Consider the following 22,640-nt stretch of genomic DNA (forward strand, 5'->3'; position numbering starts at 1 on the left):
GAAAAAGGAATATAATCAAATTCAGTTGTATCGTTATACAAAATAATTCATTACTCAAATATATTGAAATTAAAAGATAATGATTACAACAAACAACTCTAAATAAACTATTCATGTAGTAAATATTATATAGACAAGAAGTATTAGTTTAAATTTCTTTCTTTTAACTATTTCATATTAAATACTACCGAATATTAAGAATGCGAAATAAACACAAAACTCATAAAATGTAATTAATTTTTTTGCATTTATTAAAACTTATAAACCAACAAAAAATTTATCTCGAAGCACTTTCGCAACGAATACTGCGCTTTCTAACATCAAGAAAACCAAATTAAATAACAATGTAAATAACAGTGCAAGTATATACAGAATAAATATAAAAACATAAGAAAATTATATAAAATTAACAAATATATTAAATATATAACAATTCATAAATATATAAGCGTATTGCCATATTCACGCAAGTGATATTCAGATAAACATAAATAAATCTCTTAAATCTCTTGACTATTTGAACACACTTTTCAATTAATAAATTTTGGATACGCATCTTGCTGCATCGCTTTTGTTCTTAAACAAATGTTGGTAATAAAGAAAAATAATGCGTTAGTTTACAAAATGCAGTCTCATTTTATGACACGCAGCAACGATCATATACTTATATACTCTGTATTTCGATACTAAACTTGTATAAGAAATATATATTAATTGTTTTCCCTTGTTGTTTTCTATTTTTTTAATACGTGATCTTGTCGCCTTCGTTCTGCTCAAACTCGCGCGATCGACATGTGTTGTGAAACCAGGCAGCAAGACGGCCGAATACATATATTAAAAAAAAGGAAAAAGGTTTGCAACTATGCAGCTGCACAAAACATGTTACAGTGTCTTCCAATAGATCGTGCTCTATGCGAACACGGCTTTCGATTTCTCTTTCAGTTAAATGCTACTGTTACAATTTTATATACATGATATCGAAACAGTTCTTGATATCTTTTTCAGTAGATAATACATTACAAATATCGCTATCGCTATCGTCTTCAGTATTACAATATTATAATTTGAATTAATCGTTCCCTATAAGTTTGACAAGCCTAATCATGTTTGAACCGTCATCAATTGTAATCAAATAAATCGGATTGATAGATATACCGTATGTAAAATAAACATTTTTAAAACTTTGTTTTATATTTGATATCACATTTTGTGTTTTATATTTAACATCACATTTTTTAATATGATATGAATGTTACTTTTTTAACTTCTAAAATATTATAAATGCTAATATGTTAGTTGTGATTTATTAATTCATTCATTTAGATATTTATCGTTGAAATTCTTTTTCGTGTGTTAGTATGACTTGTATATACATATATGTATATATATACGATTTGAGTACGCCAAGTTTTGTACCTTATTTTTGTTTTAAGCCGTTTTATACATATATGGGGTCTACAGTCTTGGCTCCAATACTTGGCTAACTGCATTGATTGTTTGTGTTTGTTATATATACAGAAAAAAGAGATTTTTGTAATAGATAATTTGTATATTTGGATAGGTTTTATGTATTTGGCGCATGTTCTTTTCTTTTGTAAATACTTTTTTTAGAGAGTTAATGTGTGAGAGTATAATCTCTCATGAAAATTATGCGCTGTGATCCTACTTTTTGTATTGACGGTAGATTTTACTTTTGAATATAACTGCCGTACGGGAACTATTTTAAATGATGTTCTAAGCAGTTTCACACAGGTTTTTTGTGCTTGACTTTGTGTCTGTGTTTTTTCGCTAGAAAACATCCAATGTTGTTTGGCTGAAAGCGAGGAACCGGTTTTGAGGATTAATTTTTTCCACATCCGGTTCTTGGCCGCTCTTGGCCAGATCAACATTGTTTTTGTCATGGCTGCGTTCGGAAAGGTCACGCGCGTATATTTTATCTTTATTGCTCATTAGATATAAATCAAAGAATGCTCGTGTGTACACAAATGGTGTTTCCGAACATGACGCATCAGTGTTGGCCTTTTTAGCATGCAGCAGCAAGTAGAGAGAATACGCACACAGACGAACAGCCGTGTACGTGTACGCTCGGCGCTTCTTCGAGCAGTAGAAGACGGACATACGCAGGGTGTCCCAGAATTACCGTACAATCTCTCGTAGACAGATAGAAGGAAAAAAACTGAGTCAAAAAGTCCTGATCTATTTTTTTCTATTACTTATAATAAAAAAGTACTTATTGAATAAATCAGCGTCGACCTTTAGCCAGGCGCTCGTTCGTAAGTCGCGCGAAGTGCTCCCACACACCAGGCGCGCGGCTCAGTGACGTGCGTCTGCCTAACGGTCGGCGCTAATTGCCTTGAGTTACTCAATAATTACTCTTTTATTATAAGTAATAGAAAAAAATGGTTCAGGACTTTTTGACTCGGTTTTATTCCTTCTATCTGACTACGAGAGATTGTACGGCAATTCTGGGACACCCTGTATAACCGCTTTTTCTCTTTCCCTGTAAGTATAGCTACAACTACCACTAACAGCCGCGAGAAACTTAGCCGTTAGTCTGTTTCTTGTGCGTAGTTTATCCCGAAAAAAAATGGAAAACCATGTAGGATTAAGTAGGATTATATATGGGTCGGATATGGTTTTATATGATCATATAAGAGTTTATACAGTCAGAGGTGATTTCATGTGATCATGTAAAATCAAATCCAAAATTTGACGCAATTTAATTATTTATATATAATCTTACATAATCATATGTTTCTATTTTTTTTGGGATATTATATCTTATATCCTCTCTACTTGCTGCTGCATGCTGCTAGCTTCCACAAACTGGCATCATTTCTAAACGCAATGCGCTCACTGTTGCGAGTGCCGTTGCAAAAAGGTGTCAACAACTAAAATTCCTGCAAATATCTTTGTGCCAGAATGTTAAATCAACATTTGACTGTGCGCTTCCACCTTTTTTTCTTATCACGGACTAATCACGCCTCTTGACAAATACATATATTCACAATTAAATAATTAATAATTTTTAGGGTATATATAAATTTAATAAACTGTTGTTAAAATTGGTAAAAAATAACTACAACCTATATGCTTCAAATTTAAGACAAAAAATTAAATAAAAAAACGGGTTAAAAACTTTCTTCGCACCCGCAACATTTCCGATATACTTCTTTTTTAATCAACTGTTTTGAAATTAGACATAAAATAACTACACATTATATAGGGAAGGCGATGGCACGGAAAGCCGGAGATTCCAGGTTCGTCTCCTGGCCGAGGAGTTTTTTTCGCAATATTTTAAAAATTAGTTAGGAGGGTATCCGAAGTTTTGCATATGTGAGATGCAAATCTAGCACCCCGTATGATTTTAAGAATTGAGAGTTCAATTCAAAAAATACTTGTAAAAATTTACAAGTAAAATTCGTTACATTTATATATAAATATATATATATATATATATGTACACGCATAGTTTCCGCACAAACATCCTGCGAATGGCTCGTATCGGCCTTATTTGATTCCTGTTACACATTATATACTTTAGCTTTATACAATAAAAAATTAAAAATTAATAAATAAAAAACTAATAAACTATATACTTTAACTTTATAAAATACAAAATTGATTACATACTATAAAAACTTTTTTTTTATAAGACTTGTTTTACAAAATTAAATAATACTATAAAATATGTAATATCTCAAAAAACTTATTTTTTCAAAAACAAGATAAGAACAGGCGCCAAGTACACGCACAAAACGTATTGTATTTAAATTAATAAATTTTAAAATTGATATAAAACTACAAACAATTCTTTTCCTCTAAAATCTGTCCTACACCATTATATACTACAAAACATTCTTTTGTATTACAAAACCTTTTTCCTCTAAACTGTTTTTACAAAATACAAAAAGTTCTTTCTCTATATAAAACCTGGTTTAAAAAAAATAGATTTTTTTGTAGATAAATTTGTAGTAGTTATACATCACTTCTTTTGTAGAATAGATTTTGTAGATATTTTTGTAGTATGTTATAATTATAAAACTAACATAAGTTTACTTAGTGCTACTTTTTGATATCGCCACATTTGTCACGTAGGTTTTTAGAGAAAAAATGTGTTGTAGTAATATTTTGTATAGAATAATATATATACAAAATATATACAAAATACATATGAAAAATCTTACTACAAAACATTCTTTCTCTAAAAACCAGCTTGATAAAAGTAGTGATATCAAAAAGTAGCACCAAGTAAAGTTTTGTTTGTTTTATACTTATAACATATTACAAAAGTAACATATTACAAAATCTATTCTACGAAAGAAGTGATATATAACTACTACAAATTTATCTATAAAATCTATTCTGCAAAAGACGTGTTAACAATCTTATGAGAGTTGCATGAACACATTATTTATTTAAAGTAGATTCTTTCTTTAATAACTGCTTTTTTCTTTACTAACTGCAAATATATTTACAAGAAACTAGATTTTTTTCGGTTTAAAAACTATTATTTCTTCTCAATGTTTCTTTTCAGTTAAAGTTCAAAAGAACGTACAATTTCAAACATATTTAATTTAATACAGGTGAATTACTTCGCAACATTTATTTGAAATATAAGGGCCATCGTGCAATCGGAACGTACACATTTTTCAAGCCGAACCTTGTGATTGCCGATCTCGATCTTGTCCGCATAGTGCTGACCAAAGAATTTGCTAGTTTCCATGATCGTGGATACTACTGCAACGAAAAAGTAGATCCGTTATCCGGCAACTTATTTTTATTGCCTGGAAGAAAATGGAGAAATTTACGCGTCAAGCTGACATCTACATTTACTTCAGGAAAACTCAAGCAAATGTTTGAAGTTCTGAAAGATTGCGGCGAAGAACTCGCGACATCTTTAGAAGAAGTAGCCAAAACGGAATCATGCATCGAAATAAAGGAAATATTCGCAAGGTATACTCATTCTTAAAAGAAGAAGGAAGAAAAAAAAGTTTTTAATACATTTTTCACTAATTACGTAGAAAACGCTGAAGAAATGTTATATAAATACTATATACATATTATCTTCCAATTGTTGAATATATTATATAAACAATGTACATGTTCTATATGGATATTTTGTACTCAACAGATATACTATAGACGTCATCATGTCCGCAGCTTTTGGAATCAAGTCCAACTGTATGAAAACGCCGGACAGCGAAATTCTTTACCAAGGGAAAAAACTATTTCAATATCATATGTTTTGGTACGCACTTTTTGCGTTTGTACCTCAAATTGCCGAGTTTTTTGCTATTCCTCTCGTTGGTCGGAATATTTCAAAGTTTTTTATAAAAGTGTTTCGGGATACCGTGCAACACAGACAAACTCACAATGTTGTCAGACATGATTTTATGAATCTACTTATACAAACTATGGAGAAAGGCTACGTGGCGCATGACAAAGGAGACACCGCCGATGTTTCTTGTAAATATGCTACAATGTTCAATACTATATAAGAAATACAATTATGCAACTAATAAAATATTGAGATGTTTTATTTATAGCGAATACGAGCAAGATGTCTATCCTGGAAGCTGCTGCGCAAGCATACGCCTTCTTCATAGGCGGCTTTGAAACTGCCTCAACCACTGCGACGTTTTGTTTATACGAATTAGCAATAAATCAAGACGTACAAAACAAGCTTCGTCAAGAAATTGATGAAGTCCTGAGAAAACACGGCGAAATGACTTACGATGCTGTAAACGATATGACCTATCTTCACAAAGTAATAAATGGTAATGGTATACGTTTGTTTGTGAAAATACAAGGTTGTGGTTTTAATTAAACGTTTGACAAGCATCGCAGACAACAAGTTGTATACTCTTTTATAAATGATGCAGAAACTCTGAGGAAATATCCACCAGTGTCGATTCTGAATCGCATCTGCACCGAGACCATAGATCTTTCGAGTACTATTCACGTACCGAAAGGAACTTTAATTACTATACCGGTGCTCGGAATACAGAGAGATCCGGCGATATATCCAAATCCGGACATGTTTGATCCCGAGCGATTCAACACGGATCAAATAGCGGCTAGACATCCGTACTCTTATTTGCCATTTGGAGAAGGGCCACGAGTGTGTATCGGTAAGGTTCAACAATCTCAAAAAATAATTAAATACTTTTCAATTTGTTTTTATAATAATTGTATTTTACGAGCTTATTAAATTATATATATGTATAACATTTTGTTAAAATGATTTGAGATAATAATAAAGAGTTTCTTATTAAATTTTCAGGTCAACGGTTCGGCTATATGCAGACAAAAGTTGGTGTTATAAATATCTTATTGAACTTCAAACTTAAACTTCATCCACAGACTTCGGTGCCACTCATCATCGACGAAGCATCTATAGTATTTGCGCCCAAAGGCGGTGTACATCTTACAATTAAACCGCGATAAAGTTCTCTCACTCTTTATAACCGTTTTCCAAAACATTTAAATCAAATAAACAAGGTCTGTATCTGATAATAACTAGTGCATCGTAGTGCAAACTACCTTACGTCAGAAAAAAGTTATGTAACACGTCATTACCGACTGAAGATAGATACGTGCAGAATAATTTTACATATAATTTTGTTTATCATTTGTTATTGGTGTGACAATTATACGAGTGTTTTAAACTTATGTTGAAAACAATGACGTGGTGCATAACTTATGTTGAGAATATAAGGTTCTAATACTGGCAGTGAATTTCGAAACACAACTAAAGGCCATCACACGTAAAATTATTTAAAACCATAAGACGTAGCCGAAGAAAATTTACCAATCAGAAATTTACGTTCAAAAGTGATGGAGATATAAATTACATTCTGATTGATCAATTTTCTTACGGCTACGTCTTCCGTTCTTACGTAATTTTATGTGTGACGGCCCTCATCTTTCCGCTTGCCTCACTGTTTATACAATCGCTTCAGTCGATTGGTTGAGCCACTGGCCCTGGAATCGGACTTTTATTTGCAGAATGACGTATGGGCGGAGCTTAAAAGCTCTTAAGCCCAATGTTCACACTTTGATATATTTACACAGGATATATTTATATTTTTGTGATATATTTACAGCATGCAGCAGCGGGGCGGTGGGGATACGCACAAAGCAGCAAGTAAATGCTTGCTGATATTGCGCATCACTTCCACTGTTGCTGCATGTTGTAAATGTGTCAAAACTGCGAACTGCTTTAACCACAAAAAAAACATAAAGGCCATTGCACGTGACAAAAGTTTAGAGGTAGTCGTAAGGTCGTTAGCAAATCGATCAATCACTGGTCAGTATTTTAGCTAATGTAAGATAATACTGGTCTGTAATTGGTTGAACTGCTTACGACTTTGCGGTTACGGTTTTTTTCACGTGCAATGGCCGTAAGACATAAGCTTCAGTCGATTGTTCAGTATTCTTCAGACAACATCAACGTGACTATATNACAAAACATTTANTTTTGNGANTTATTCTTTTCTGCAAACCTACTAAGNCATACACAGACAGATAAGTTTNGTACAAGTTTTTTGTTTGAAACATTNNTACAAACAAAAAGAACAAAAANTNTTACTTATAGGATTAATANCTACTATTGTGGTTGCTCTGTGTTCTGTGTATATTTANTACANGTTTGTGGTGNTCACTTTTTGGCGCAAGAAAGGTGTATTTTACATCGAACCTGTTGTACCAACTGGTAATATGACTCCTTTAGTGACTGGAAAAATATCATTAGATAAGTAGTTTTCTTCTAAAAAAAAATATATGTATCGTGTATATATAAATTATTAGTTTCTTTTTAATTTTTCAAAGAGCGTGAGACTTTTAGTAACTACTTTTGTACAATTAATGCAAATAGCCTCGTTTCTACACGACAAATACGTATTATATATACACTGAAATAAAATTAATTTTGTAATGACATCAAAATGCACTTAGTTTGTAGTCAACTGTTATTTAAAGTATTTATTTTTTTCAAGCTTGTGATATATCAAAGTACCATGATGGTTTATTTGTTAAATGCAAGCTTAGATAAATTGCAATATCAAATGTTTCTCTTTAAATTATTAAATTTAATTATCTATATATAAACTTTCCATCTTATGTAGAGTGGGTCCAAAAAGTGTTTGTACACCCACATTTCATAATAATACACATAACAGTTTGGGTTTGTATGTCTTACAATGAAGTTGGAAATGTAGCATTTATTGAAAAAATCACGAATGCTCGAATGCATATTGATGTGTCGCGAGATAATTTAATACAGAGTGCAAGATAAAAACCTTGTTTCGTATTAAAACCTTGAAAAAAATTGTGTATTTCCTATGTAAAACGCACGTGTACAAATACTGTTTTAGCATTCAAATTTATGTATTTTCTTTATTAATTATTATTATCCTGTTTGAAAGTTTACAAAACTATTAAAAAATGGACGCATTATTAAAAACGCATTATTAAAAAATGTTACTCAGCACATTATCTCAGCACATAATCGACTATTAAAAAATACTATTTTTGGTAACGTATCATCATTTATTTATATAAAGATATCACACAAAAACTAGGTGTACAAATACTTTTTAGATCCACTGTACATATTCAGGTATATTTTAAAGCGACATGATAGTATAAAACGTTTGTGAAATACAAACAAGTACAAAATGTCAGTAGCGAGTATATACAAATGTTAATGGATATATTTATACAAAATTTACGTTAACTTCATGCGCTACAACAACGTGTGATATGCTTTCTGTGCCCAAAATGAAAACCACGTATCAGACACGTGATTTTTGGAGCTAGAGATAAAAAAGAACTAGAGATAAGAAAGAAAAAAAAACGAGTGAAATGCCAACGTATGAGTAACTTTCCTATTTGACAATGGCACATATTGTCGCAACTTAAATCGTATATAATGCGAGAAATTTAACACATGGAAAAAAAAATAATATTGAATCAACAGCATCAGTTTACTTGAAATATAGTTTGTTGACGCAACATCAATATTGTTTCACTACACATAGCAAATAATTGCTTTTAGAATCTAGACATTAAATTAATCGCATATGCTAGTGAATGAACTATTTATTTTTGTGGCAGCCCGTGACGTTGACTTTGATTGAAGCAACTCCATTTTTTTCATACAATAGAATGCGAAATGTTTCACCAGAATCTTCACTAGTCGCAATGATAAATACTCAGTGTCAATAAATGCAAGAAATTTGAGAATTGATTCATAATAAAAAGCTTCTTGTATTACAAAAATACGATACGAAGTTACATGTTAGGTGAAAAGTATTATAGCAAAGCTTTTGACTTAATACTCGAAATCGTTCGAAGTATTTATCAAAGCGATTAATGAAGGCTCTGATCAGAACTCAAAACAATTTGCATTTCACTTTATATTTAACGTAAATTTTGTAGAATTATATTGCGATCACACCCCTCTATAAGTTTACTACTGATCTTTTATATTAGTTTGTTCATTTTTTTTATTAAAGAAACAATAAGATTGTATGATTTAAATGTGAGATTTATTAACAGGCGAACTATTTGACGACGCTTACTTAAAACATAAAGACCATCGAGCTTTCGGAATGTATTCATTTTTCAAACCGAATCTTGTGATTGCCGATCTCGATTTTGTCCGAATAGTGCTGACAAAAGAATTTGGTAGTTTTCATGATCGAGATTTTTACAGTAACAAAAAGTTGACCCATTATCCGGTAATTTATTTTTATTGCCTGCGAAAGAATGGAGAAATTTGCCCGTCAAAGTGACACGTACATTTACTTCGGGAAAACTCAAGCAGATCTTTGGATTTCTGAAAGAATGCTGTGAACAATTCATAAAATCTTTCGATGAAATAGCCGAAGCCGAAACATGCATCGAGATGAAAGAAATACTTGTTAGGTAAATTAAATTTCAAAGAGAACAGAAAAGTTTTGAGAAAAATGTGTGTGTGAATTAAATAACTAAACAATACTAAAATTGTTATATAAAATAAAACATATCTTAAAAAAGACATTATTACAAACATTGTACATCTTACTGTTTCTTGTACACATTAGGTATACAACAAACATAATTATGTCAGCTGTTTTTGGTATCAAAGTGAACTGCGTAGAAGAACCGAACAATGAAGTTCGATATTGGGAAAAAAGAATCTTTGAGTACAGTTCCATTTGGAATGCCATTTTTGTGTTTGCACCTCAAATTGCTGATTTATTTTCCGTTCCTCTTACTGATCGGAGAACCACGAATTTCTTTATAAATATGTTTCGGAATACCGTTCAATACAGACAAACTCACAATGTCGTCAGGCACGATTTTATGAATCTACTCATACAACTTATGGAGAACGGTTATATCGAGCCTGACAAGAACAAAAATGCCGCCGATGTGTCTCGTATATATATTTTAATAGTGAATATTAAATATGCAATTACTAAACGACTGCTTAATATATGAAATGATGTTTTGTTTTAGTAATATCGGTTACAAATGAATTTTCTATGTTAGAAGCGGCTGCGCAAGCATACGTCTTCTTCACAGGTGGCTTCGAAACTTCCTCAACTACGGTGACGTTCTGTTTGTACGAATTAACGCTACATCAGGACATACAGAATAAGCTTTGTCAAGAAATTGATGAAATAATGGAAAAACACGGTGAACTGACTTATAATGCTGTGAACGATATGATCTATATTCAGAAAGTAGTAAAAGGTGAGTTTATATCTTTTTTAAAAAGAAAAAATATTTTGTTTTTTCACATAAACTTGTTTGCCAGTAACTGCTGGATTTTATACTGCTTAATACGTTGTGCAGAAACTCTGAGAAAGTATCCGCCTCTGCCTGTAGTGAATCGGATTTGCACCGAGGCCATAGACCTTTCGACTACTATTCACGTACCGAAAGGAACTTTGATTACCATTCCGGTGCTCGGCATACATCGAGATCCGGCAATATATCCGGATCCGGATAGGTTTGATTCCGAACGATTTACCGCGAATCAAATAACAACAAGGCATCCATACGCTTACTTGGGATTTGGGGAAGGACCGCGAGGTTGTATCGATAAGGCCTAATATACACAAAAAATAATCAAACACTCAAAAAAGTGTTTCGTGTTTTTTGAACCCGCTAAATTATACGTTTGTTCGAACATTCTCTTAAATATAATTTAAAAAACTAAAAAAATGTATAGTGTAACTTATTATGTAACTTATTAAATTTTCAGCTCAGCGGTTTGGATTGCTGCGGGCAAAAGTTAGTATTTTAAGTATCTTATTGAAGTTCAAGGTGAAACTTCATCCTCGGACTCCGGTACCACTCATTATGGAAGAAGCCCCCGGTATACATACTGCTATAGGCGGTGTACATTTCATAATTGAACCGCGAAAAAAACAGATTTCTAGATTAGAATCGCGTTTTCTAACTAAGCAGAACAATTTTATGAGTATTTATTAAATTTTATAAGTATTACATAAGTATTATTAACGTCGCTATCAGGACAAAACCAAAATTATAATAGAAACGAGCTGTCCACCAACATAGTAGCAATAACGATATTATAGACAGACATTGAAGTGTTATTCTATAGATGTTATTGATTATGTTATGTTGACATAACGATAAAAACACGAAATATTTTTGAATTGCATTGCTACCAATGTTACATCAGACTAACACTCAGCTGTATGTAAATATTTCGAACCTACATAAACTATGTAAAACTTTTATTCAAAAAACGCTAATGCCAATTATATGTATAAGATTTATGTCGCTAAGTGCCTTCCTACTTTTGCGGAGCAATACAAGGTTTCAGGAGAGAAATAATGTTTTTATTATTTATCCCGTTTTAATCCAGTTACTGTATACTTAACATTTTGCTCTTTGCTATAATGAAGAGATTGTTGTATTTTTTCTAGTGCACGAAAATACTTTTTCGAAATAAATAACTAACAGCACAGTGATTTAGAAGATACGCTAAAAAAACAATAATTAGTACAATAGTTACATATCCGTATTTCGTTCTCATATAGTTTTCTTGGCATTCAATAAGTGCTTAAAAAGTGCTATCGATTAAAAAGTTATTATTTATTTTATCTTCACTGAATTGGTTTCACAAAGATTGTTTTACACTAGAAGGAAAATTTTTATCGTTTCTCTTTGTTTAATGACAAAACTTTTATTCAGCTTTGAATTTATCACACAGTGTTACACTATTCACTGTTATAAACAGCCGAAGGTTAAAATCACATTAGAAGGAAGTAAAGATCAAAGAAAACGTAATTAAAAAGAAATTTTGCATAACGCAATAACAACAAAAGTACAATAATTAAAAAGTGATTCTACTTATTTTCAAATTAAAAGTGAATATACGTCATCTTAGAACAATAAAATGTCATTTATATATTTAACAGGTTGTAAAAACTTCTTACGTAATTATTTTTGCTGTTTAAACTTTAATTTAAGATGATAAAATGTCATAAAATATATGAATATATAAATATATTGTGAACGTTTTCTACTAAATACTGATGAATATTTTTATACAAGCATCTGTAAAGCATCTGTAGCTACTTTATCGTGCCTCAATTTTAATCTTCTACTTTCCACGATTCTTCGAAAAGAATGATATCATCTTGCTTTGACCGCGTGACGAAAACTTTATTTCTTGAGACACTTGTTTTTTCTGCAACAAATACCGCCAAATATAAAGAGATGAGTTTCATATAACTTATAAATAAAATCTAAAAATACAATATAATTTTGTGTTGTTTAAACCATCACAAATTACGGAAAAAAATTATATAATTCGCAGTTACTTATTAAATTATTTGAAGAACTTGTTTTTTAATTTAAACCTAATTATATTAAGCTTATTGCTTCTTTTGATATACAAGCTTAGATAAGTTGATACAAATGTAGATGAGTTGTAATAAAATGTTTCTTTAAACAAAATTACTCTCTGACCACTGCAAATATAATCGGTTTAAATAAAATTTTGTTCCATTAGTAATTTGTATTATTTCTAAAATGTACACCTTTATTAACTTTTTAACATAACTTTTATAAGAGCATATAAGTTGTCGAATTTAATTATAGAATTTACTAACAAGCAAAGTATTGCGCAACGCTTACTTGAACAAGAAGATTCCAAACACGAATATTTACATACCGGAAAAAACTTTAATTACTATACTAGTACTTGGCATACATTATAATCCGGAGATATATCTGAAACCGGTTTGATCCCGAACGATTCAACACAGATCAAATAGCGGCCAGGCGTCTATACGCTCATTTGCCAGTTGGAGAAGGACCGCGAGCTTGTATCGGTAAGGATTAGCATAATCGAAAAATATATCTAAATATGTTACATTATTTATATTTTTCAATCTCGTGAAATGATATAATAGAACTCTGGTAAGTTTGAAAATCACAATTTTAACTTCTACGGTATGGCAGCACTAATTTTTCTGATTTCTAACTGCGCGATTATCTCTAAAAGTCTCAAAAAAAAAAATATATATATAAATTTTTAACTCTAAATAAGCGTTAACTCTAAATAAGAAAAATAATTTTGAATTCTAGACCCAATCAGTCACATGCTTTTTAACTTAGTTACTAACAGCCAATTTTTTCACTTCTAGATAAGTTCTCGATAACTTTATCTAGAAGATATCTCCCAAAATTGGTTCTTCTTATTGGTTCTCAGAGGAATTTATCTAGAGGATAGCTATTGAGAGATATGAAGAAATCGGCCGTAAGAGTTTTTACTATATGTAAACAACATAACACTAAAAAATATAGAAATTGTTCGTAAAAATAAAGAAAATCTAGACAACGTTACTTAGTATTTTTCAAGTACACGACTCGGCTATATGATGGTGAAAATTGAAATCATAAATATATTATCAAACTTTAAAGTAAAACTTCATTCCAAAACTCCGGTGCCACCGATCTTCAAAAAAGCTCCTACAGTACTTACTCACAAAAACGGGGTGTACCTCTTACAATTGAACCGCTATAAAACAACTCGCGCTCTCTGCAGTTGCATTTAAACTACGTACGTCAATTGTGTAACTACAAGTAATTACAATGTCGCGATAATCGTGCAAAAATTAAATAAACAATTATACAATCATAGAATATCGATATTGATCATAAAGATAAATATTTGCATAATCAAATTATATCTCTTATCGTTTTTATTGACGTGACGATAAGCATACGAAGTGCTCTCAATGTCGGTACTCGCATTTCTACGCAGCAACAAATTAATTTCATGAAAAAAATAAATAAAGAGATACTTTCACATTGTCTATACTCTTGTTTTCTCCACTTATTTTTATTTTTTTATTTATACTTGTTATCTTGCAGCTTGCTACAAGATATAAGATAAAGGTATTGTTGCAATTCTTCACCCGCACAAAAATACTTTTGTAATAGAAAGATTAAACTACTTAGATATAAAGATTAGACAACTAATTTAGACATTACGGTATTACACAAAACTATTTTTATTTAGTCTTACATGTGATACGTACGTATTTTTATTTTCTTTTTTTTACTTCTTTACTTGTTTCTTAATCAAATGTTCAGTGCCGAGTAAAAATTAATTGTTTATTTCTTTTATATTTACAATGCTTTACTTTTATTGTAAAACTTTTATATAAGTAATAGTACTATCTTAGACTTTTTTACTACGTTACGTAGTTACGTCTATTAATTTTCTATGTGAACATGAGATGTAACGTGGAAGTCAATTTTATTTTCCATATTAAACATATCTATTTATTATGTCATACTAATTTATATTATTTCATTGACTTAAATATAAAAAAAAATAAACAACAGATTATTTTACTTGTAAGTAAGAAAGAGAAAAACTTGCCAGGTGACAACTAACACTATATAACATTCAATATAAAGCATGCACTTACGCGCTGGTTGCTATACAAAATTGTTTTGTTCTTTTTATTGAAAAGCGGCTACGAATAAACTTTCTATACAATTTTTGGTACTCGTTGAAAGTTGAACCAATATATAAGACCTTACGAGCCATTTGCTGGATGTTTGTGCGGAAATTGTGCGTGTATATATATATATATATACACATGTAACAAATTCTACTTGTGAAATTCTCACAAGTGAGTGTTTTTTTGAATTGAAATTTCAATTCTTAAATTCATACGGAATGCTGGATTTGCATCTCACTAATGGAAGACCCCGGATACCCTCCTAACTAATTTTAAAATATTACGAATAAAACTTCTCGGCCAGGAGTCGAACCTGGAATCTCCGGCGTTCCGTGCCATCGCCTTCCTTGTTAAGCCACCGAAGCACTTAGAGTCTCTCTCGCAATATACATATATCAACGATGGTCTGATACTGTTGCTAACGATTTATTTTTCAGCCAGCGTAATTTTAAACAATATTGCATATGTGAGATGCAAATCCAGCATCCCGTATGAATTTAAGAATTGAAATTTCAATTTAAAAAAACACTCACTTTTGAGAATTTCACAAGTAGAATTCGTTACATGTGCATATATATATATATATATACACGCACAATTTCCGCACAAACATCCAGCGAATGGCTCGTAAGGCCTTATATATTGGTTAAACTTCCTATGTTAGAAGCGACTGCGCAAGCTTTCGTTTCTTTGTTGCTGGCTTCGAAACCTCTTCACCTACGGCGACATACTGTTTGTACGAATTAGCGCTAAATCAGGATATGCAAAATAAGCTTCGCCAAAAAATTGATGAAGTCTTGAAAAAACACGGCGGAGTGACTTACAACGCTGTAAACGACATGACGTATCTTCATAAAGTAGTATCTGGTAATTATATTGGTGTTGTTACATACAATTTTACGTCTTTACATAAACGTGTTTGCTAGTAAGTGCAGACTACAGTTTTTATGCTACTTTATTCTACAGAAAAAAATGGAGTTGCTTCAATTAAAATTGACGTCACGGGTTGTCACAAAAATAAATAGTTTAATCAATTGCACATGCGATTAATTTAATCTCTGAATTCTTAAAGCAACTATCTTCTGTGTATAGTGCAATAATATTGATGTTACATCCACAGGATATATTTCAATTAAACTGATACTGTTGATTCAACATCATTTTTTTTTCCGTGTCGTTGTGCAGAAACTCTTAGGAAATATCCACCTCTGCCAATACTGAATCGCACCTGCACCAAATCCTTAGACCTTCCAACAACGAATATTCACAGACCGGAAGGAAGTTCAGTTACTATAATGGTGCTCGGGATACAACAAAATCCGGCGATATATCCGGATGTGGATAAGTTTGATCCAGAACGATTTGCGCGGATCAAATAGCGGCTAGACATCCGTACGCTTACTTACCTTTTGGAGAAGGTCCTCGAGTTTGTATAGGTAAAGCCTAATAAAAATAAATAAAAACTGTTTAACAATTATTTATAATTAAACATTTATAATTAAAAATTATTTATAATTAAACATTTATAATTAAAAATTATTTATAATTAAAAACTTTTTCAAAAGTATTTCTTTAAATTATTTGTAAATTTCGAGTTTATGAAGTTGTATATGTATAACACATGTACTCATACTTTTAAAACAACACGATTTGAAACAATAAAAATTATTAAAGTTTTTATTTTTCAAATTTTTAGGTACTCGGTTTGGCTACATGCATACAAAAGTTGGTATCTTCAATATTTTAGCAAAGTTCGAGGTTAAACTTCATCCTCGAACTCCGGTGCCACTCATCATCGATGAAGCACCCGTTATACTTTTGCCTAAAGGCGGTGTTTATCTTATAATTGAGCGATAAAATTATCATAGTCTCTAAATCCGCGGTTAAACTGCGTAAAATTCTGCTACTAAGTAATAACAATGTCAGAGTAAGGTCAAGCTAATAGTGCGCAAAACAGAGTTATGCAACGATTATGTAAAGAAGTGAGGGGTGTCCTCCGATTCAATATGATAAAATCCAATGAATGTTTAAGAACGGCGAAAATGAACCAATGTGCAGGGTGTATTGCAAATAAAAATAACGAAAGAATTTTTTCTTTTTGAAACGTTTCGACTGTTTATTCAGTCATCCTCAGTCGTAAGACTATGAATTCTTTCGTTATTTTTATTTGCAATACACCCTGCACATTGGTTCATTTTCGCCGTTCTTAAACATTCATTGGATTTTATGCAACGATCTTTGCCGAACCATTCTACAAACAGTATCTTTATAAACAGTCGAAGGTTAAAATAAAAAAAAGTGTATGTTTATGGGAATATCAAAATGATCGTAAAAAAACAAAGACAGATCATTACATAAATTATCTTAAGATCGAAAGAAGTTGCCGGAAAGAAATTTACTAATCAGAAATTTACGTCCATAAGTAGTAATTTTATAAGATACATTCTAAATGGTCAGTTTTAGTACGACTGTGTTCTTACGTAATTGTATGCGCATAAAAGATACTTTGCCGAATTCGTGGCTTCAGTTTTATACGTTCCTTAGAAGTCTTATCTTGCTTGAACCGCGTGAGAAAACTTCAATTTTTTTCTGCAAAACTACAAATAATTTTTGTACAAGTGTTTTTTGTTTTGTACATTATTACAAAAAAAAAAGCAAAAATGTTAATTGTGGGAGCAATAACTACTCTTGTCGTTGCTCTATGTTCGGTATATATTTATTACAAGTTTGTGGTGTTCAATTTCTGGCGCAAGAGAAGTATATTTTACGTCGAACCCGTTGTACCAACAGGTACTCTGACTCCGGTATTAAGAGGAAAACTGTCAATAGGCAAGTAATTCTCCTAAAAAAAAACTATGATATGTAAAATGTAACTATTGGTGCTGGTATAAGGGCACCACCTTTTGATCTCGACAATTTCGAAAATTTTTCTTTTGCATTGCTTTTAATATACTTTTTACTTCTGGTGCTTGTAACTTTTTGCACACTACTCTATCTTCATTTATTATAACTGCAGTTTTCTCATTTTTTAAAACATCTGATATAGCCAGTCCAAGTGTGAGTTGCACAGCAACAGATTTAATTTGATATTTTAATTTTTCGACGTTTTTACCTTTATCATTAGTATGTTTTTTTAGAAAGTAACATTTTTGTCAGTTGATAGTGAAAATTCATATTCTTTATTTTTGTTATTGATATTTTTTTCAGTAGATAAAGCCTCTTGCACAATGCGAAGGAATAGTGATAGCGATAAGCAATAGACACAGAATTCCAACTCGTCGGAAATTTTATCGCTATTGCTTATTTCGTTTTCTGATATGCATTGATACATTTGTATTGTTGTATGTTAGATTCTGTATGTTTCTACTGTTATTTATAAATATTAATTCTTTAAAACTGGCGTTATTTCTATCGCAATAGCTATTTCTTCCATTGTGCAAAAGGCTTAATACATTACAAATATCGCTAGCGCTATCGTCTTCATTATTACAATATTATAATTCAAATCAATCGTTCCCTATAAGTTTGGCAAGCTTAATCATGTTTGAACCGTTATCAATTGTAATCGAATAAATCGGATCGATAGATATACCGTATGTAAAATAAACATTTTTAAAACTTTGTTTTATATTTGATATCACATTTTGTGTTTTATATTTAACATCACATTTTTTAATATGATATAATGTTACTTTTAAAATTCTAAAATATCATAAATGCTAATATGTTAGTAGTGATTTATTAATTCATACATTTAGATATTTATCGTTGAAATTTTTTTTTGTGTGTTATTATGACTTTTATATACATATATGTATATATATACGATTCGAGTACGCCAAGTTTTGCACTTTAACTTAAATTTTTTCCACATCCGGTTCTTGGCCCCTCTTGGCCAGATCAACATTGTTTTTGTCATGGCTGCGTTCGGAAAGGTCACGCGCGTATATTTTATCTTTATTGCTCATCTTAATATATATATTTCTTGTGTGCGTGTGTATGTCATTGAACTCCTCCTAAACGACTGGACCGATTTTGATGAAATTTTTTGTGTGTGTTCAAGGGGATTTGAGAATGGTTTAGATTCACAATTGGTCCACTGGAAAATGTTTTTTTAATTAATTATTTATTTATAAGTAGATGTTGTTTTTGGAATGTTTCACATTGGAAAACCATCGAATTTGTTTGTTTATACGCCTCAAGGATTAACCAAAAATATTGTACATCCAATGGCATTGCGATAAATTGAGTTTTTGTAAATTATAAAAAATATATGTTATAAAATAGTTTGAGTGTAAGCTTTTTCACCTTTAATTAAAACAAGTTCAAGTTTTTATTTATGATGCTGCTATTGCTACACTCCACAGATAATATCCGGGCCTGTAATCAGTCGTTTNATTGATTTAAAATTTTCCGTGAGTCTTAGAAATATCCGTGTTTGTAATCAAAGACATACAGTGGCTGCTATTTTTTGATCCACAGATTCCATCTGTGGAGTGTGGCAATAAACACATCTTTTTATTTAACACAGCTTCTACATTTCACTTCACTAATACAGTATACATATACTCACACGCTATCGAATGGTCGAATTGTGATAAGTGTACATGTAATGACGATAAAGATTGTAATAACTTTTTAATAATAATTTTCATCAAATCGGTCCAGATTGTTATAGCTTATTAAAAAAAGTTTGAAATTTTTGAATTAAAAACGTGTGTACAGGACAACGTCTGTCGGGTCCGCTAGTTAGATATAAATCAAAGAATGCTCGTGTGTAGATGGTGTTTCCGAACATGACGTATCAGTGTTGGCCTTTTTAGCATGCAGCAGCAAGTAGAGGGAATACGTACACAGGCGAACAGCCGTGTACGTGTACGCTCGGCGCTTCTTCGAGCAGTAGAAGACGGACATACGCAGGGTGTCCCAAAATTATCGTACAATCTCTCGTAGGCAGATAGAAAAAATAAAACTGAGTCGAAAAATCCGGAACCATTTTTTTCTATTACTTATAATAAAAAAGTACTTATTGAATAAATCAGCGGCGACCTTTAGCCAGGCGCTCGTCAGTAAGCCGCGCGAAGTGCTCACACACGTCAGGCGCGGCTCACTGAAGTGCGCCTGGCAAAAGGTCGGCGCTGATTGGCCTGATTTACTCAATAATTACTCTTTTATTATAAGTAATAGACAAAAATGGTTCAGGACTTTTTGACTCGGTTTTATTCTTTCTATCTGACTACGAAAGATTGTACGGCAATTCTGGGACACACTGTATTACCGCTTTTTTTTTTTCGTGTAGCTATAGCTACAACTACCACTGCCAGCCGCGAAAAGCCTAGCCGTTAGTTTGTTTCTTGTGCGTAGTTTATCCCGAAAAAAAATGAAAAACTATGTAGAATCACGCAGGATTATATATGGGTCGGATATCGTTTTATATGATCATATAAGATATTATACAAGTCAGATGTGATTTCATGTAATCATGTAAAATCAAATCCAAAATTTGACACGATCTAATTATTTATATATAATCTTACATAATCATATGGTTTTATTTTTTCTCGGGATATTATATCTTATATCCTCTCTACTTGCTGCTGCATGCTGCTAGCGTCCACAAACTGGCATCATTTCTAAACGCAATGCGCTCACTGTTGCGAGTGCCGTTGCAGAAAGGTGTCAACAACTAAAATTCCTGCAAATATCTTTGTGCCAGAATGTTAAATCAACATTTGACTGTGCGCTTCCACCTTTTTTTCTTATCACGGACTAATCACGCCTCTTGACAAATACATATATTCACAATTAAATAATTAATAATTTTTAGGGTATATATAAATTTAATAAACTGTTGTTAATATTGGTAAAAAATAACTACAATCTATATACTTCACATTTATGACAAAAAATTAAATCAAAAAACGGATAAAAAACTTTCTTCGCACCCGCAACATTTCCGATATACTTTTTTTTTAATCAACTGTTTTGAAATTAGACATAAAATAACTACACATTATATACTTTAACTTTATACAATAAAAACTTAAAAATTAATAAATAAAAACCTAATAAACTATATACTTTATCTTTATAAAATACAAAATTGATTACATACTATAAAAACTTCTTTTTTTATAAGACTTGTTTTAACAAAAGTAAATAATACTATAAAATATGTAATATCTCAAACAACTTAATTTTTCAAAAACAAGATAAGAACAGGCGCCAAGTACACGCACAAAACGTATTGTATTTAAATTAATACGTTTTAAAATTGATATAAACCTAGAAACAATTCTTTTTCTATAAAATCTGTACTACAACATTATATACTACAAAACATTCTTTTGTATTACAAAACCTTTTTCTTCTAAACTGTTTTTACAAAATACAAAAAGTACTATCTCTATATAAAATTTGGTTTACAAAAAATATATTTTTTTTGTAGATAAATTTGTAGTAATTATACATCACTTTTTTTGTAAAATAGATTTTGTAGATACATTTGTAGTATGTTATAATTATAAAACAAACGAAAGTTTACTTTTTGATATCATCACTTTTGTCAAGCAGGTTTTTAGAGAAAAAATGTTTTGTAGTATATGTTGTATAAAATAATATATATACAAAATATATACAAAATATATATGAAAAACATTCTTTCTCTAAAAATCTGCTAGATAAAAGTAGTGATATCAAAAAGTAGCACCAAGTTTTGTTTGTTTTATAATTATAACATATTACAAAAGTATCTATAAAATCTATTCTACGAAAGAAATGATATATAACTACTACAAATTTATCTATAAAATCTATTCTGCAAAAGACGTGTTAACAATCTTATGAGAGTTGCAGGAACACATTATTTATTTAAAGTAGATTCTTTCTTTAATAACTGCTTATTTCTTTACTACTTTACTGCAAATATATTCAGAAAAAACTAGATTCTTTTCGGTTTAAAAACTATTATTTCTTCTAAATGTTTTTTTTCAGTTAAATTTCAAAAGAACGTACAATTTCAAACATATTTAATTTAATACAGGTGAAATATTTCGCGATATTTATTTAAAATATAAGGACCATCGCGCAATTGGAACGTACACATTTTTCAAGCCGAACCTTGTGATTGCCGATCTCGATCTTGTCCGCATAGTGCTGACCAAAGAATTTGCTAGTTTCCATGATCGTGGATACTACTGCAACGAAAAAGTAGATCCGTTATCCGGCAACTTATTTTTATTGCCTGGAAGAAAATGGAGAAATTTACGCGTCAAGCTGACACCTACATTTACTTCAGGAAAACTCAAGCAAATGTTTGAAGTTCTGAAAGATTGCGGCGAAGAACTCGCGACATCTTTAGAAGAAGAAGCCAAAACGGAATCATGCATCGAAATAAAGGAAATATTCGCAAGGTATACTCATTCTTAAAAGAAGAAGGAAGAAAAAAAAGTTTTTAATACATTTTTCACTAATTACGTAGAAAACGCTGAAGAAATGTTATATAAATACTATATACATATTATCTTCCAATTGTTGAATATATTATATAAACAATGTACATGTTCTATATGGATATTTTGTACTCAACAGATATACTATAGACGTCATCATGTCCGCAGCTTTTGGAATCAA

The 22,640-nt window shown here is 31.1% G+C and overlaps 3 protein-coding genes across 3 annotated transcripts in view; all 3 read left to right on the top strand.

Moving 5' to 3' along the window:
* The window catches only part of LOC109861315 (probable cytochrome P450 6a14), a 9,557-nt gene extending 2,078 nt beyond the window's left edge, over positions 1-7,479 (top strand). Inside the window, exons 2-6 of the mRNA XM_020440900.1 lie at positions 4,587-4,956; positions 5,135-5,469; positions 5,550-5,780; positions 5,886-6,134; positions 6,287-7,479. Coding sequence (XP_020296489.1) covers positions 4,587-4,956; positions 5,135-5,469; positions 5,550-5,780; positions 5,886-6,134; positions 6,287-6,450 — 1,349 coding nt within the window. The 3' untranslated portion in view covers positions 6,451-7,479. The remainder of the gene's footprint in view (positions 1-4,586; positions 4,957-5,134; positions 5,470-5,549; positions 5,781-5,885; positions 6,135-6,286) is intronic.
* Positions 7,480-7,672: 193 nt separating this feature from the next.
* LOC109861312 (probable cytochrome P450 6a13) lies at positions 7,673-17,023 on the top strand. Its single transcript, XM_020440898.1, is given in 10 exon segments — positions 7,673-9,723; positions 9,726-9,933; positions 10,092-10,429; positions 10,510-10,746; positions 10,849-11,088; positions 11,261-11,479; positions 13,299-13,364; positions 16,194-16,370; positions 16,373-16,444; positions 16,705-17,023. Coding segments are annotated over 10 exon segments (1,824 nt in total). The 5' UTR covers positions 7,673-9,617; the 3' UTR covers positions 16,866-17,023.
* A 5,038-nt stretch (positions 17,024-22,061) lies between these two features.
* LOC109861314 (cytochrome P450 6d3-like) lies at positions 22,062-22,635 on the top strand (the record flags this gene model as incomplete). Its single annotated transcript, XM_020440899.1, has 2 exons — positions 22,062-22,420; positions 22,599-22,635. Coding segments are annotated over 2 exons (396 nt in total), but the record flags the coding sequence as incomplete, so codon positions are not given.
* Between the last annotated feature and the right edge of the window lie 5 nt (positions 22,636-22,640).

This window comes from Pseudomyrmex gracilis, unplaced genomic scaffold, assembly GCF_002006095.1.
Source record: "Pseudomyrmex gracilis isolate BER0280 unplaced genomic scaffold, ASM200609v1 scaffold_685, whole genome shotgun sequence".
Lineage (NCBI taxonomy): Eukaryota > Metazoa > Arthropoda > Insecta > Hymenoptera > Formicidae > Pseudomyrmex > Pseudomyrmex gracilis.